The sequence below is a fragment of the Acanthochromis polyacanthus genome, chromosome 20, assembly GCF_021347895.1.
Source record: "Acanthochromis polyacanthus isolate Apoly-LR-REF ecotype Palm Island chromosome 20, KAUST_Apoly_ChrSc, whole genome shotgun sequence".
In the NCBI taxonomy this organism is placed as follows: domain Eukaryota; kingdom Metazoa; phylum Chordata; class Actinopteri; family Pomacentridae; genus Acanthochromis; species Acanthochromis polyacanthus.
Genome location: NC_067132.1, coordinates 22,077,781 through 22,095,724, shown reverse-complemented (window position 1 = coordinate 22,095,724; position 17,944 = coordinate 22,077,781). Strand labels below are relative to the sequence as shown.

General features: G+C 39.7%; 2 protein-coding genes across 8 annotated transcripts in view; one reads left to right on the top strand and one right to left on the bottom strand.

Moving 5' to 3' along the window:
• The first annotated feature begins 571 nt into the window (after positions 1 to 571).
• On the top strand, positions 572 to 11,556 carry nsun6 (NOP2/Sun RNA methyltransferase 6). Of its 2 annotated transcripts, XM_022212304.2 has the most exons (12): positions 572 to 622; positions 1,427 to 1,528; positions 3,162 to 3,317; positions 3,397 to 3,491; positions 3,808 to 3,914; positions 4,126 to 4,279; positions 4,497 to 4,578; positions 5,192 to 5,311; positions 6,891 to 7,035; positions 7,116 to 7,261; positions 10,939 to 11,064; positions 11,151 to 11,556. In XM_022212304.2, the coding sequence occupies exons 2-12, from the start codon at positions 1,454 to 1,456 to the stop codon at positions 11,328 to 11,330; spliced, it is 1,386 nt and encodes a 461-aa protein (XP_022067996.2). In that variant the 5' UTR covers positions 572 to 622; positions 1,427 to 1,453; the 3' UTR covers positions 11,331 to 11,556. The 2 variants fall into 2 exon arrangements, with proteins under 2 accessions (XP_022067996.2, XP_051796122.1); XM_051940162.1 differs by lacking the exon at positions 10,939 to 11,064.
• A 2,027-nt stretch (positions 11,557 to 13,583) lies between these two features.
• Positions 13,584 to 17,944, bottom strand: part of cacnb2a (calcium channel, voltage-dependent, beta 2a) — a 74,859-nt gene continuing 70,498 nt past the window's right edge. For all 6 annotated transcript variants that reach the window (XM_022212305.2, XM_051940157.1, XM_051940158.1 and 3 more), the window contains one exon: positions 13,584 to 17,437. In XM_022212305.2, coding sequence (XP_022067997.2) covers positions 16,637 to 17,437 — 801 coding nt within the window. In that variant the 3' untranslated portion in view covers positions 13,584 to 16,636. The remainder of the gene's footprint in view (positions 17,438 to 17,944) is intronic.

Genomic DNA, 17,944 nt, shown 5'->3' with positions numbered 1-17,944 from the left:
TTTGACATAATACAGGTATGCTTTTGTGATGATTGTTCTATTCTCTGCATCAATTATTTATTAATTGGCATTAAAAAATTACGGTCAAATATTTTCCCTGTATCATTCAGTCTTTTTGATGATTATCATACCTTTTTTTGTTTTGGCTTCTGAAAAAAAAATTATTATTGTTTTCAAAATACTGTCATTGTTATTTGGTGTTTCTTTTTGTTTTGCTTGTTTGTTTGTTTTGAACACTTTCTATTTTTTTCAGGTCTATTTCTGCTGTTATATTGCACACTGAGTTATTATTCAGGCTCACGTAAGAGAAAATATATTCAGGTTAGTCCTGTCTTATTACAGTTTGTTTTTAAATTAATTAATTTTTTTGCTTTATGTCTTGTTACAGTCAAAATGATATTTCATCTTGAAAATACATACTGTGTATTCTATTTATTTTCAGTTGAATATATTTACCGGTCTTTATGTAAAAATGAATGTTTGTATATTCCTAAAATTGTTAATAAAAAAAAAACCCCAAAAAACAAAACTGCGACTTTATGAATCCAACTCGTGTCATGTGACCAAGCTGGTGACGTATGCGGAAGTAGTAGCGCGGCGAACAAAACTGCCTGCAGAGAACGTGAGTATCTAAAGAGATTCAAAATCACTTTCACGTCGAGACACACTTCGAATATACAATTCATTTAACTGTCCTTTTATTAAATATGAGATTACGAAGCGGAATGTTGAAAAGAACAGAGTGGTTTGAGTAATACGAGCTTTCTGATCATAAATATAATCTAAGTTTCCTTAAAGTTAGTCTTTTATAAGGTGCTGTTTCATGTTGGGAACATGAACTATCTTAGGTCACTACTCCAAATGGATTCTACTATTTAAACATCTCACATTTGTCACGTTTTATTAAAACAGTGCAGATAATAGACAGATATCAAAAGAAGGCTTCTCAAGCTGTTCTGTTTTGTTTGTGGATGTAATCTTCTTCATTTCAGCCCTTAAAGTGCTACTTATTTATTTTATACTTAATGATTATCATTTTCTTGCAGCATAACTGTACAGGGACAAGCATAAACCACTACTACATAACGTACAATTATTAGTCTGGGCTAATATGCACTTTCAGTCCCTTTATAGTCCTTTAAAATGCACGAACTTAATAAAACTCAAGGAATGATTGAAAACGAATGATTCAAGAACAGCAAAGTTACAATAAAAAAGATGCAAAGATAGATCATGACTTGAGTTTCAGCTTATGTTTGAAAAGAGAACATTTATGATTTACTTTACATTTGCTGGGTTAAGTATTCATAATCTCTTATATCTGTCTCTGTACAGCAAGAATAAAACACATTCATTCTGACCGATGACTGATTGTTCTCACAGCTTTGACCTCTTTCTTTTCTGCTTTTTTTTTGTTGTTCCACAGACTGACGTGTTGTTGAAACCAACAGAAATGTCCATTTTCCCAAGAATATCTCTAAAGCCTGAAGTGACTGAATATCTTAAGAGTGTCTTCTTAAACAAGGAAGTAAGAATTTACATGCTTTTGTTGGAGACTCACTTTATATGAACAGAATTAAACAGTTTCTGTTGGGGTGATGTTGAAACTTTCAGTAAGTCATTAAAATATATCAACACGTTCTCTCTGTAATACCAGAGTCAGCCCTAAAATTGCATGTTTATGTGTCACTGGGGGAAGTAAACCTCTCTTCATGTATTGAAAACACCAACATAGAATCATCCTTCGTGTCCTTAGTTGTAGATCCAACACTTTTTTTCTGCTCAGTCCTGTAATATTAATTATTTAGTTTCAGGCAATTAGAAGTGATTTAAATTCAGATGTTAGTTTTAGAGCCCTTATAACACATTTACAAGCTATACATTGTATCTTAGTGACTAAAAATACAGATGAACCTTAGCTTTTACATCTAATTTTGTAGCACATCACTTTTTTGGTAAAGATTTTATTAGAAGTTTGGACCGACCAACACTGACATGTTTTCTAAACCTTCTTGGTTACTCTAAATTGCTAAAATGGCAAGTTCAAGAGCCCATTCTTCATAACATTTCTTTAGGGATCAATCAGGGAGCAAATGTAGCGACAGCCAGGCCAAATCAGAAAGCAAACATCTGTGTCATCATTTCCACAATCTGAGTTTCTGCCCGTCCACAAACCAGGAGTTATCAAACCAAAACAGTGTTTTAGGGGCTCTAAAACTTTGGAGTAGTGAGAACAAAAAGTGTAAATAAAGCAGAAGTGTGTTTTAAAAGTGGATACAGTTTTTTATAGTAGCCAGTTAGAACAATGTCAAGTCAAAGCACATTTAGGAGAGCAGCTGCTGCACCAAAATACTCTCCAGAAAATGGTTATGATCAGTGTTACAAAATGACCCTAACAAGTATTAAAGTTAAGACCCTACAGAGTTATTTACAGTCTGAGATTAAAATCCTACAACAAAGATAAAACAAAAACACTATTATCACCTGATTATGATTATACTCACTGATTACTTTATCAGGTACAGCTTGGTAGTAAAAGATTGGACCTCCATGCCACGTTCAAAGTCACTTAAATCCCTTTTCTTCCCTGTTCTGATGCTCCGTTTGAACTTGAGTAAGTTGTCTTTAGCACGTCTACATGCCTAAATGCATTGAGTTCTGGCCATGTGATTGGCTGATTAGCTATTTGTGTTAACAAGCTATTGAACAGGTGTACCCAATAAAGTGGCCAGTGAATGTATATTAAGGCTGGGAATTAATTGTGCTGTTTATTATGGAGAGTAGCCAAACTAATGTAATATAACTAAGATCCTACAATGTTACAAATTAAAGACCCTAACCTGAAAAATATAAATATTAAGGCTCAGATCCTGCAGCATTAGTAATTATGTAGAAAAACTCAATAAATTTAGCGCTTAAGTTTTAACTCTGCAAAAATATACATGAAAACCTGTGAGCAAGCTTTGTTTGTACCCTTAATTTGTATTTTATGTTGATGGTTTTGTTTTATTAATGATATTTTCTGTATTTTATTGTTTGATTACTTATCATAAAGCAAGTGACTGATCTCTGAAGCAGTGCCACTGTCTTATAAGCTCTATTAAGCACTTCTTCAGTTGGGTTTTCTTTTTCTCTCTTTATATATGTTGTGGTGCGTTCAGGTGCTGGCAGCTGTGGGTCATCAGGAGGCAGACTGTCGTTTCCAGAAGCTGCTCACATGTTTGTCTCATCCGCCTTCGTACACTTGTGTTCGAGTCAGCACTCATCTGGCTCCTCTGGAGGAGATCAGACACAAGCTAGGGGAAGAACTGAAGAAGGTGAGTCCTGGAAGTTTATATTTGTTTTCTGTGTGTCCGCTGGAGTCCTGACCGCTCTGTGTTGTTTTTATCGGAGCAGCAGACGTGCAGCTCGTCAGAACAGGACGTCTCCGCTCAGATTCTTCCACACCCACGAATTACAGATGTGCTGCTTCTTCCTGTCGACGGGCCGAGGTATGTGAGGAATGCTGCAGCAACGTCAGACGAATCTGAATCTGCTCTGTGGAGTTCACACGTAGCGTCAGTCCAACCGCTGAGCTCTAATTTCCTAAGGCTAAAAGCTACGTGGAATATAAATGAATGACTGCAGACAACACAATAAATGTCAGATTCATGTACATGCTGCTTTTTGAAATGTTTTTCATGACTTCCCTATTTTTTAACATATAATTTGAATATGTAGAAGCATAAACATTACCTTAAAGAAAAGGTCAGGGTTAAAAAATGTTAAGAATTGTTCATGCATGGATGACTTCTCCTGTGTTCTCAGAGCTGTGGAGCAGCTCAGCTCAGAGGTGGTGGTCGGTGCTCAGTGCGGCAGCGCTGTGCTGAGAGGAGCTCATGTGTTCGCTCCAGGGATCCTCGCCAGCCCCAAGTGTAAGAATCAAACACACACTGAGCTGCACAAAGGTTTCACGCACCCGAAGTAGAACGAGAATGCTTTGAAAAACAGCGTAATCCCAGTGGAGATCAGTGGCTCTGGATTCTCCAAAGCATCTGGATTTGTGTGAAAGTTCCACATCTTGTATCATCTCGTATCACTTTTACTTTGTAGTTAATCCTCCCTGTGCTGCGTTTTTCTTCTCAGACATGAAGGCAGGAGATGTGGTGTCGGTCTTCTCTGACCTGGAGGGCAGGTGCACCAGAGGAGCGACGAGCTTCCAGGGGAAGAAGGTGTTTGTGGGAAATGGAGTTGCTGAAATGGATCGATCCAGCATCTTCTGCACAGATGAACCCGCCAGGTTGGTCGAGTTAGTTTTATTACTTAAACATGTTTCTCTCTGCAGGGTTGAATATTTGGACCATGGACAGTCCAGGTTGGTTACAGTGTAATATGAGAAGGATGCTACAGTAAGAACACTGATTAAAAAGCAAATCAGGACCTTAGATGGGGCAGTCATACACAAAGAAATCAAAGCACACCAGTTTTCCTAACAGTATGTGACTGTGTGGTTTCAGAGGTGTTGGTGTTCGGATGGTGGAGCCACTTTACCAGAGTCCTTCTTTTGATGGCGTTCTGCCCAGCCTGGCGTTCCTGCAGGTATTTCTATTATTAGAGTCCATTAAATCCAGAATAATGATTGGTTTAGCAGATGAGTTGGGACCAAGTTGGGGTTTTATTAGCCACCTGAACCCCCAAAATCCACCAGCAAAGTTTTCAAGGCATGTTTTTTTTTTTTTAAAAGTGACAACATTTTCCATTTATCAGAGCCAGGAACTGGGAAAGTATAAAGAACAATCAGATTTTGAACTTTACAGCATTGTTTGAACTAATAATGTGTGTTCCATCTGGAAACTTAACCAAAATTAGCCTTAAAACTGTGACATTTCATTACAATTGAATTATTTTGCTCTTTATTCTCACTTAAAATATAATTTAATTCATTAAAAATACATTTATACTAACCAGATTCTGTAAAAAAAACATTATAATAACACTAGTGATTGGGCTACGACTGTCATAACAAAAAATCAAGGATTTTTCAACTGAACTGGGACGAGCTGCAGACTGTAGCGAGAAATAACTGAGCAAAAATGTGGCTGGAGCAAAAGAACAGCCCTCTAGCATTTCCGTGACAGTAGGTGTATCTGTGTATTTTTACCTGTATGTAATGTACACACATCGCTGCTCACACTGATTCGATGTTCTCCAGAACCTTCCCTCTGTGGTTGTCGGACACGTGCTCGGGCCTCGACCTGGAGAACGGATCCTGGATATGTGTGCTGCACCTGGAGGGAAAACCTGCCACATCGCTGCTCTCATGAAGGATCAGGTACCACATGTCCTCTAGTAGCCGTTAATATTCAGTTTCTTCTTAGTCATCGCCACTGCAACTTTTAGTCCTGCAACTTTACTTGTCTCTCTTGCTGCTGATACAAATATCCATATGTTGATTTAAATTAGAAGGGTAACATTTTACCTCATAGATTTCACCATAAAACCTCCCCAGTTTGATTGCTTACATTATTTTTTGTATTGCAACTTTTCTGAAACTGTATGTTTACATATGCATATAATGTATTTAATAAATATATGCAAATTTGCATTAATTTCCAGAAAACTAATCAGTTTTTCGAATTAAATATTGTTGACATATTACCTGTTTTACAGAAGGGACTTTAGATATATCTTTTTATTTCTCCATAAATCAGTAAATACTGTCAGCAGCCAGGGGAAACAAGTACATTTCCATTGTGTTTTTATGATTAAAATGTTCTATAATCAGGTTATGGATGATGTATGAGCCAGCTTCTCTGTTAAAACCTTCAGAATAAATGTAGAAATAAACCAGGAAAGTTTGCTGTATGTAAGTGAAGTAAAGATTTCTGGTTTGGCATCGGAGAGAAAACTTATTTTGATATTGTCTTTCAAACATAGCCTCAAACTTAAATGGGCAAAATAACAGACCTGAAAGTGGCAAAACAAAATAAATCTCATAAAGTACTTGAAATATCATTCTGAAATTTCACAGATACCTTTTAAAATGTCCATAGATTATGTTATAAAAGTTTCTAAAGAATCAGAGATGGTCAAGCAGAAGATTTGAGATTGAAGAACTCTTTAACATTATGTATTGTGTGAAAGCTGATTACTTACATCACCGTTCAAAAGTTTGGGCTCACCCAGACAATTTCATGTTTTCCATGAAAACTCACACTTTTACTCATGTGCTAACATAATTGCACAAGGGTTTTCTAATCATCAATGAGCCTTCCAACACCTTTAGCTAACACAATGTAGCATTAGAACACAGGAGTGATGGTTGCTGGAAATGTTCCTCTGTACCCCTATGGAGATATTCCATTAAAAATCAGCCGTTTCCATCTAGAATAGTCATTTACCACATTTACAATGTCTAGACTGGATTTCTGATTAATCTAACGTTATCTTCATTGAAAAAAAACTGCTTTTCTTTCAAAAATAAGGACATTTCTCAGTGACTCCAAACTTTGGAACGGTAGTGTACATTATGACAAAAGATGTCTAAAACTTTACATTTGAGTAGACACATTATGTAATGTTAAATGTTTATGCATTTGCATTAATATCCAACAGAAAAACTGTAGTAAAATAAACATCTGAACTGTATTTTGACCGACTAAAAGCTAAATATCCTAAAATCTCCAAATTAGTTTTTGCCTGATGCTTCTCACTCTGAAATGTTATATAAAGTTTAAATTTTTAAGGTGGTTTTCATTCACTTGAGTAACATTTTAAATGCAGAACTTACAACACAGTCCTTTTAAATTATATTAGTACTTTTACTCGCCTAAAGGATCTGAATTTTTCTCTCCCGGCCATAGAGTTTTAGAGTTTTGTTGTAGCGTCTTCTGTGTTTCTGTTCCACACAGGGAGAAGTCGTGGCCTTGGACAGAATCCGAAATAAGATCGATCGCATTCGTCAGAACGCACAGATGTTGCATTTACAAAGTGTCAAAGCTTATTGTTTCAACAGCACACAGGCTGTGAGTGGCGACTCTGCACAGGAAAATGAAGGTAAAGTACAGAGTTTTTCCATCTCTTTCCTTCTGTCTGACTCGACATAGTAAATATCTCCCAGCTCTGTCTCCGTACAGGACCTCCCTTCCCTGCTGAGAGTTTTGACCGGGTTCTGCTGGACGCTCCCTGCAGCGGACTCGGACAGAGACCCAACATGGGCAGCACCTGGAGCCTGAAGGAGATCTGCTCCTACCCGCCACTGCAGCGCAAGTTGTTCCATGCTGTAGGTTTTATTTCACTCAGATAAATAATCTTACACATCCTCTGTATCTTCTGTTTGCACCAGATTCTCATCACACCGATAGTGTCTCATTTTGGCCTGTAGGTGGCAGCATCGGACAGATTTTACACGCAGTAATGAATGTTTAAATCCACATCTTAAAGGGAAAATCCACCTCAAGATGATTTTTACCAAAGTTATTCCTCTGATTTTCCCTCTAATAAGTGCTCTCATAACTGTGACTTTAAATTTCTCATTTCAATAAGTGATTTTGATCCACTGATGCTAATGTTTTGATTTTAACGCATTATTTTCGGTGAAGGTGCATCTTGGAGCTTTGAAGAAACGAGTGCAGACAGATTTACAAGTCAGATCCATAAGTATTTTGGCAGTGACGCGCTTCTTATAATTGTGCCTCTCTGCAGCACCACAGTGGGTTTGAAACGATGCAATCAAGACGTGATTGAAGTCTTTCAGCTCAACACTTGAGATCAACTCCAGACCGTTTGTCTCTCTAATTTGTCAGGAAATAAGGAGGAAGCCGGCCACTCCTGCCCATGAAACCGCTTATCAGTTAACTCTACAATTACCTCTGAGTGTGTGAAAATGGAGGGACAGTGACAGAAATGGCTGTAATTCCTTAATACTTAATGCAATATTTTTGTTAAACCCCCTTGAATTAAAGATGAAAGTCCACACTTCAGTCACATCTTGATTGCGTCGTTTCAGATCCGTTGTGTTGGTGTACAGAGACTAAATTATAAAAACGGTGTCCCAGTCCGAATACTTCTAGACCTGACTTTAAAATAACCTCTCATGGTGACTCTAGGAAATATTTATCCAGGATTTCTTCAGTGACGGTCGTTGAAATGTGAATAATTTTAGATTTCTTGCTTTGAGTGTGGCTTCTAGATGGAGTCTAATGCAGAGGCCATCATTTATCCCACTGACATGCGGTGCTCCATCAGTGTCCACCAGCGTTTCCTCAAGGTTATTCAGAAACAGGCTGAAGAAAGACGGCTCAGTGGAAGATTTGTGTGCGAGAGCTTCTATACAACACGTTGACAGACTTTGAATTATGAGACAGACGAAAGTTAAACCCGATCAGAGGCCACTACACCCCACATCAACACTGATTCAGCAGTTATGTTGTAGCATTTAAATGAATGTTTCTCCATTTTTTTTTCTTGTTTAGCTCAGTTTTTGGTCTCCACCAATTCTGAGGTGGAGGAGGTGGATTTTTAGGTGCTAAATGGGATACTATGTTCAACAGCTGGAGGCTAACTTTGCTTTTCTGCTGTTCAGTTCTGTGTTTCTCTACATGGATGTATTCAAAGACCTGAAACAGTTCCTTGACTAAGCCCTGCCGCTAATTTTTTCCAGTGATCACTCTTGGTATTGCAACGAGGGAAAAAAACCCCTTCCCTACAGATCGTCAATATGACACACAGGAAACTGCAAACACTGTTGGGTTTTACTCTTTCTGTTGTTAATTTTTAAGCCACATAGAGGTGTCACATCTGTAAAATGACCCCAGCGCCTAGAAAATGTAATTTACGTGACGTCTTACCAGCTTTCTGAGACTGCACCATAAATCTCACAGGAGTTAACAGTTCTAAGTTTGTCATTAGTGGGAGCGAGCAGTCAAAAAACTAACTGAGGGTCTCAGGATTTATTGTTGTCAGAAGGATGAAGCCAACAAATTAAGTTAAAAACACCACAAAAGCAAGGCAAATATGACATTTGGACATATTTCCCAGTTGTTACCGGTGGAAAAGAACTGAACTTTGTAGCGACCAATGTGCAAAGTGATGATTTACGACAGACACAAATCCATCACCTGCTCCGTTCTTCCAGGTTAAAACAAACTAAAACACTTCCCCCGCATATATTTAACAAGATACTATTGAGAAATGTATGAAAAATGTACTTACTGCCCTAGAATGACAAACTGTTATGAATGTAATTGTAATTTTCATTCTATAATGATGATGCATCTTCTTATTAATACTACACAGTAAAATCATCACTAAAAACTGTCACTGCGGGATCGGAGAAGATACAAATCAATGCAACTCTGCATTGTGCTGGCGTGAAAATAGGCACAGATTTCAGGAATGAGTGGTATTGATCAGAAATCTGTCCTGTGCAGAGCTCTACAGCAGGAAAACATTAATGTTAGTGAGCATTCGACGCAAGAACAATCCCAGCACCTTGAAACTGTTGAATCAAACGTCAGGCATTCATTAAGCCGAGTCCAGCGTCCACTGTAGTGAAACGCTGCTCACATTAATAAACCAATCTAAGACATACTGCAAGTAAATCCTGTTTTTTAGTGTTCTTTCTGTTTTAGGCTAAAACATTACTCATTACTGCCCTCTGGAGGGCGGTAAAAAACCCAAAAAACAACTACTTTTTCATCTGACTCACCAAAAGTAGACTTTAGTTTTAAGCTGTCAGGAATTTCAGAGTTTTTCCTCCTCTTCTACGACATTACCATTTTAAAAATCCTTTTTGCTACAGAAAACAACACGGTGTGTCTTCAGTCAGTGACTTAAATTATGCAAAAAGGGCAGGCATTTTTAGTTGCTTCCATAAATGACCTATTTTAACAACAGTACTCGCCTCCTTGCATGCAAATGTTCCACCTAAACAATCCCCCCTTCAGTAGTTTGCAGTAACACCGTCACTACTTCCTGGGTTTAGCACCTTTTAAGACAAATGTGATTGCTTGAAAGAAAAAACAATTCTTTTCCTCATTTAGTAGAATAATAATGAGGTGCTACCAGACCCTTCTCCATTGTCAACACAATGCTGTGCAAATAGTAAAAAGTGCAGTTTATGGGTGTTTTTATGTCAGCGACCACAAGAGGCACAAATGAGCTTTATTTAAATTTAGAGATTTCTGCTTTAACTGAGGGTTGCACAGTGGACTAGTGGTTAGCACTTTCGCTTTGCAGCAAGAAGATCCCCGGTTCAAATCCCAGCCTGGGCCTGGGATCTTTCTGCATGGAGTTTGCATGTTCTCCCTGTGCATGCGTGGGTTTTCTCCGGGCACTCCGGCTTCCTCCCACAGTCCAAAAATATCCTGAAGTTAATTGATTATTCGAAATTGCCCGTAGGTGTGAATGAAAGTGTGATTGATTGTCTCTATATGCAGCCCTGTGACAGACTGGTAACCTGTCCAGGGTGTCCCCTGCCTTCGCCTGAGTCAGCTGGGATAGGCTCCAGAACCCCCCCGCGACCCGAGTGAGGATAAAGCGGTGTATAGAGAATGGATGGATGGATGCTTTAACTAAAGTGTTTTTAAACTACTTTTTTTAGCTTTAAAAGAGAAAAGACTTTAAGGATGAAGACTTAATAGTCAAATTGGCTAATACATGTCTGGATAACCTGTTTAAAATAATCTCACAGCTGTTTTTGAGGGCTTTTTTCATTTTTAAAGGGATATTGAACACACATTGTGCACATTTTAGAGCTTGGCCACTATGAGAGCAGTAAAATTGCAGGCGAGAAAACCAAAAAAAATGAGCTGAAACTCATTATAAAGCCCTCTAAACCCAAGGGGAGCTTCATCCCTACAAACAGCCGCTGTAACATGGTCACAGTGTGCTACAACGCTATAAAAGTATTAATTATAATTACTGTAATACTAAGTGCAGCTTTCCGTGATGCTGCAGGCGGTGCGGCTGCTGAAGAAAGGCGGAGTGTTGGTCTACAGCACCTGCACAGTGACTCTAGCTGAGAATGAGGAGCAGGTCGCCTGGGCCCTGGAGACCTTCCCCTGCCTCACCCTTCAGCCACAGGTGAAGCACTTCAGCCACGTGCAGAGACTCTCAAATAACCACAGAGAAACGCCACTGATTCACTCTCTTTTTCCCGCCTTTCTCAGGAGCCTCACGTCGGAGCAGGAGGCATGCCGGGAGCCGGACTGTCACCTGAGCAGCTGCGCCTCCTCCAGAGGTTCAGTCCCGAGCTGAGCTGGGACCAGACAGAAACTACAACCCCCCTCCAGTGCAGAGCCGACGGGGACACTATCGGCTTTTTCATCGCCAAGTTCCTGAAAAACTGACCGGAGGGCTTGTTTTCTCGCTCGGTCCTCACAGGAGATACGCAGGACGGGAACAATAGTGTTTATATTGCGACGCTGTGTGTGCTTTGATGGGCAAGTGTTGACAAAGTGCACACGGAGCTGTTTACAGCATCTGCCTCTTAACAGCTGCTCTCTGAAACTGCGGGCCATATAGGGATAAGCTCTATAAACACCGAGGGCAGGAGAGAGAGGGGCGAGAGGGGGAGGAAAGGAGGGAGGGAGGGAGGGAGGCACGTGGGGATGGAGAGTGAATGAGTGTTGGCAAATGCAGCAGTGCTAGTGTCGCCATAACAACAGTGACGACACAGCTGCCATGGCGACAGTGGATTCGCTGGAACCGGGGGATCAGGAAGTAGCGTGCAGAAAGAGGTCATGAGAGGTATTAACAATTTAGTGTCTTTAGTAGTGCAGCAGACAACTGGGATGTCTAATTAGCACTTGTGCTGCCTGGAAGAGAGACGTGAAGCCGGCGTCTGTCTGAATCAGAGCCCCGGCAGCAAGTTACGCTCAGGTTTTCACTATGAAGGCGCATGAAAAGGCAGCTTTTTGTCAACTCTGTTAAATATTTATCAGCTGCACATTGTCGTCTGAGCATAAATAAGTCCTTTCTGTGTATTTAGCATTTACAACACACTATAATGCAGTTACAAGTGGACACTTCTAAATTTTTAGGTTTACTGTTTCACCGTATTTGTCAACAACTACAAGTTTTTCTCTAAAGAAATGTTTATAACAGTAGAGTTTTGTCACTAATCTGTTTGAGAACTTTGACAATTGAGTCGATCAAAAGGCAGTCTGAAATACCTCATTTTTAAAGCAAAAATCTAAAATGTGATTATTTTAGTGTAAGAATTAACTAGGTTTCTTCTTCTTACAATATCCTATTTAGAATAGTTGTCATATTAAAATCAGTCATTTTCAAGCATTTTTCAAAACATTCACAAATTTTCATCGACTAAACTATTAGTGAAAATAGCCAACATCATCACTCATTATCTATTTATATAAGAGCTGCTACAGTTAATCAGTTAGTCGATCAAAAAAGGCCCTGAAACTGTTTTAATAACCTAATTTTTCAAGCAAAAATATCATATATTTGAGGATTGCAGTGTAAGAATTGATTGTTTCTTTTCTTGCATTTTCTTTTTCTTTTTTTTTTTTTTTAGAATATTTTAGAGTTTGGATAGTTTTAGTGACAAAATCATACATTTAACCAGCATTTTTTTTTTTTAAAGCTTTCTGAGGTTTCATTGACTGAACTATTTGTGAAAATAACCAAAATTATCACTCATTTTCTGTTTATATGAGAGCTGCTACAGTTGATCAATTAGTGGATCAAAAGACAATCTGAAACTATTTAAATACCAAATTTTTCACACAAGGTGGTTCAAATGAGAAAATTGACCACGTTTGTTGCTTTTACATTATAGTCTGCATCAAATCAGACATTTATTCAGCATTTTTCAAAGCTCTCTGAGGTTTTAATGGACCAAACTATTAGTGAAAATAAGCAACAAATGATGAAAATATCCGTGCCCACAGGAGGAGGTGTGTTTGTATTTGTGTATTTAAAAGCATTCTGTGATGAACTTTATCTGCCAAGAGTACGACTGCATTAGAGTGTGTTAAAAATCATTTATTACATCTTCATATGCTGCTTACAAAAGCTAAATATGGGGATTTAAAGTCCGCACACTGAGCATAATTTATAGATTTGTGCCTGCGGTGCACAAACATCTGGCCTGTTCTCTCATCATGCAGCATTTTGAGGACCTTCACAATGACCTCGGTTCAATCCCTCTTTCTGGGAATACCATCACAGTGACTGTTAGATTCCACGCACACATCTGTCTGCACTTCACCTCCCTGCATCTGTGCGTTTAACTGCATGTGGAGGCAGATTAAAATGGCTGCTCGACTCGCCGCAAAGATTTTGAGGGTTGTGCTTTTTATTTCCGGTAAAATTTTGAGATCAAGTCGGCTGCATCTCTGAAGGCGCTTGTTTGTCTATTTTGGAGGCAGCTGTGCGTGGAGAAGCAGCTTCCTATTTTAGATGCATCCCCTCAGCATTGTCATTCATGTTGGGGTTGTCATGGCGACTCAGGAGGCAGGCCGGTGAGTCTACCTCAATTTTTCAGAGGAGTTTCAGATGACTATTTATAGACGCCGCTTCCCTCCTCTGTCTGGGTCCTCTGACAAAACACACATCAAAATCTTCTCCCGCCACGCCAGTCCTTTGTTGCCAACTTTATTTTTCTATATTTATGCATTATGTACATACACATGTACACTGTTATAAAATCTGTATCGCTACCAATGTAGCATAGAAATGGAAGAGTTCTCTTAATTACAATTTTCAGGCAAAAACAAAGAACGAGGAGATGGTGTGTAAACAGACGGGCAGAGTGCATGGACTCAAACCTAACATCAATTCAACTATTTAGATTTTTAGTATCATGAATAATACATGATATCATCGACTCTTGAACACACAGAGCATGCAGAGGCTCCTAAAACATCCCAAACTTCTTCACTTTGAATAGATTCTGTGTATCGGTGAGAGGGGGGTGAACAGATGGCAAAACGATGCAGAAAATAACTATTTCTTTTATCTGGAATTACTTGAGTTTGTTTTGCAAATGCATCTTTTAATTTTCAGTGAAGAACATACCAAACAAAATTCTCCTAAAATGAACATTCTTTGTACTAAGAAGTGGGAGTTAAAGTGGGAATTAAACAACATTCATTAGAAAAGGGGTCAGACTTAATAAAAGATGAACCGTAACGGAGTTTTGGTAGTAGACCTACAGAAAGTGGCAATGTCATATCAAATCGCTTTCACTTAAAACCAATGTGAATCAGTAAAAGTGCAGAATAAAGGGTGTACCAATGTTATAAAATGTTTCTGGACCCATACAAAGAACAGTACTGCATGTAAGAGAGGAAGTTACTGTAGAACTTGTTTGTCTTGTAAGGCAAGACTAAGGTGCGCCTCGAAGGAGGCATAAATATGTCAAAACCAAACGTTTAAAACGGACGTAGAATAGAAAAGGGACCAAGCAGTAAATGATGAACATAAAATTAAAGGAGCAGTCTGACACTTTGGGAAATAAGCTCACTCACTTTGTTGCTTCTAGTTAGATTGATACCTCTCTCATATGTGTCTGTTAAATATGAAGCTACAGCTTGCACCCAGTTAGAATCAGAAAAACTCCCCGGTGATACCAAAACTTGTTAGATTTGGTTTTTTTTTTAGATTTTGTCACAGATTGAAGAACCAAGATGTGGTAGTAAGTGGACCTTTAGAGGTGCTGGTTGGTATTTTTTTACCTTCAGACAGGGTAAGATGAGCTGTTCTCTCCTGCAAGCTCCTTATAGGCAAGTCACACCACGCTGCAGCCATCTTAGTAAGACTCCCTGGCACTTATTTCAGGTTAACCAGATCCCTGTCTAAATGAATAGGGAGAGAGCGCCATCACTGCAATATCAATGGTCACTGTAACATCAAAACCGCCAGTACAGAATCACTAAAAGTTTGAAAAGTTCACTGATTCTGCCTCCAAATAAGATTAACAAACCGTTTTTCCACATAGGTAATACTCCCGCTACACATACAGTTTCTCGACACCTGCATTAGTGCAAAAACATGATTGGCTGAATATTTCCCTGTTAGACAGTTACAGAGCAGATGATTGGCTAAATCGGGCGTCATCTGATTTACATAATGAATAACAGTGTAGGGTTTTATGATTATTTAATATTTATAACTGTTAAGCAACTTTGCTTCTCGAGAGGAGGGCGCTTTAGCTCAGCTGCTGTTTCCAAAGTGCTATGAGGATGGCGGTGACTTGACTATTAGGGCTTTAATACTTTATTTAACTTGTGTAAATTATATTGTCATATTACCCTGTATTGTTTTTGTTTTAACTGTGTCTTAATAGTTGCTACATTAATAAAGTTATTATATTTATTATGATGGAATTCTCCAATTCATTTCTTGTTAAGTTTTTTAAGGGGCCTCCGTTTCCAGTCTGTGCTAACTAAGCTAACCTGCTGCTGGCTGCTTACTTCTTTTGTATTTTCCATATATAAGAGTGGTGTTGATCGTCTTATCTGCACTCAGTTTATTAGGCACACCTAGCTAAAACTAGTGCAGTTAAATACAGTAGTCCTGCAACAAATCATGTTCAGTTTTTGTTTAAAGTGTTTCATAGAGCTGCTGATTGATCTTAAACCAATAATTGATAAGTTGTGAACTATTAAAATTACATTTTGATAATCGATTAATTGGTTTCGTGTACTTTTTTTGGGGAGTGTGGGAATTAAAATTTTCCGATTCCACCTTCTTAAATTTGAATAAATTCTGGTTTATTTACTCCTTGGCAGTAAACTGAGTATTTTAAGTTACAGAAAAAACAATATATTCACGGACTAAACAATTTATTAAGAAAATAGTCAATAATCAAAGTAACTAGTTACATCCCTGCTGTCGGGCTGCTTTCAAAGCTGCAGTTTGTGATGCTGCTGAAATATTATTTATACTGGAAGCTGCTTCTGTTACTTATCATCATTGTTATAAATAGGGTGGACAAAACAATAGAAACAGTATTAATCCAACACAATTCAACAGAATCACAAATTACATTCTTTGAAATTATCATAAAGTTGAATCAACACCTCTTTAAAACGGCGACAACTAAAACTGAGCATTGTAACTTTCATAAAGCCAGGATTTACTGCAGGACTGTTGTCAATCTGTTTCAGTTAAGCTGGCAGCTGAGTCTAAGTGTAAGTGAGCGAGAAAGAATATTTCCCAGATTGCCAAACGTTTCTGCAAATACAGCTGTTGGCCGGTCGACCTGTGCAGTCGGCCCTCGTAGTAGTCTGAAGGAACAAATTATTCAAGTGGTAGCAAGCAATAAAAATCAATAATAGAAACAATAAAAATAATAACGCTAATCACAGAAAGCACAGCTCAGTACAGAAAAAAATTCTGCTTTCGTGTCATGCTTTATCAAACACAGGTTTAAAATATGCATATTTGAGAATATTCATGCATATCCACACATAAACAACGTCTATGCATAGATACACACATACATATATTTATATATTTATATTTGTATCTATGTAATCAAAATCCTGCCATTGAAAAAGACGCAACAGCATTTACAAAGAAGTGTACATAAATAGGATGCTGTGGTTTCGGGGTATAGCAGCACGATGGGAGAACAGAACGGTCTGTAAGAGCAGAGTCCAGATGAGCTTCGGGGGGGTTTGGTCTGTCACTGGTGGATGTACGAGTCTCTGGCCCACTCCCCCGCCTCACCCCTCTTTTTGGGAGCCACCTCCCCCTCTCGGTCCCTCTCTCGGTCCCGATCGTAGTAGTGATGGTGGTGGTCGCGTGCCGGCCGGTGGTGGTGGTGAGAGCGCTGCTTGTTGCGTTCGTTATGGTCCTGCTCGCGCTCCTTGGACCGGTGGTGTCCCGTGCTGTGTCCGGCCTCATCCGCCCCGCTGCGGTGGTGGTGGTGGTGGTGATGGTGGTTGTGGTCCCGGTGGGGCAGCGGCTCGTAACGCTGTTGCTGCTGGGGGTGCCCCTCCCCCAGATCCTCCTCCTCCTCCTCCTCCTCCTCCTCCTCCTCTTCCTCCTCCTCCTCCTCCTCCTCCTCCTCCTCCTCCTCCTCCTCCTCTTCCTGCTGGAGGAGCTGAGTGCGCGGCTCGATGTAAGCCGAGTCCTTGCTCTCTCTGCTTTCTCGGCTCTCGGGGGTCTCAGAGTCCAACGTCTCCTGCCGCGAGAGGCCCCTGGCTCTACTGCTGTGGTGGTGGTGGTGGTGATGGTGGTTGTGGTGCTCAGTCCTGGTGGAGGATGAACGGTGGTGGATGTGCTGGGCTCTCCTGGTCGACTCTGTCCTAAGAGGCCTCTCCTCCTCATTGCCCTCCCCCTCGGCCTCTGCGTCGGCGTCGGCCTGGTCCAGGCTCTGGTGGTGATGGTGGTGGTGGTGGTGGTGGTGATGGTGCTGGTAATCCTCTCTGGAGCCCTTCCTCTCCACCAACGCTTTATCTCCTTTCTGCTCCGTACTGTTGCCCTGAGATTAGCGAGAGATCAGTTAGTCAGTAGGCTGGCACGAAACAGGAAACCATGAAACTCCACTGCAAACACGCACAAACTAATACTCACATCACCGTTGTTGTTTGTGCTGCACATTGCTCTTATTTGCCCAAATTCACACACAACTTCAAACCAAAAATGTCACACTTGAACGCACACACTAGCTTGTCAGATCCACTGACGGTTCACTTTGGTCTCGGAGTAAAATTCAAGAAGCACTCCTCAGTTTCAATCTTCATCGTAGTCCTCGCCACACTTACCACGCGAGCAAATACAAGTCAAGCTCACTCCTGCTCCTCATCAAAATCAGCGAATTCCTCATTCTCAGTCTTACATTTTCCATTGTGATGGCAGAGGATGGAGAAAAGGGTAGAAATAAGGGATTATGCAGCATTTACACACTACTCAAGTGACCCATAAAGGAATGGTTATAAATAACACTTGTCAAATCAACAACATTTTACTCACAAGACTCGACACAGAA

Excerpts from the sequence above, each read along its gene's own strand:
- nsun6 (XM_022212304.2), top strand. The coding sequence starts at position 1,454 with ATGTCCATTTTCCCAAGAATATCTCTAAAGCCTGAAGTGACTGAATAT. Across the intron at positions 3,492-3,807 it reads CTTCCTGTCGACGGGCCGAG|AGCTGTGGAGCAGCTCAGCT; the intron begins GTATGTGAGGAA and ends CTGTGTTCTCAG. Across the intron at positions 11,065-11,150 it reads GCCTCACCCTTCAGCCACAG|GAGCCTCACGTCGGAGCAGG; the intron begins GTGAAGCACTTC and ends CGCCTTTCTCAG.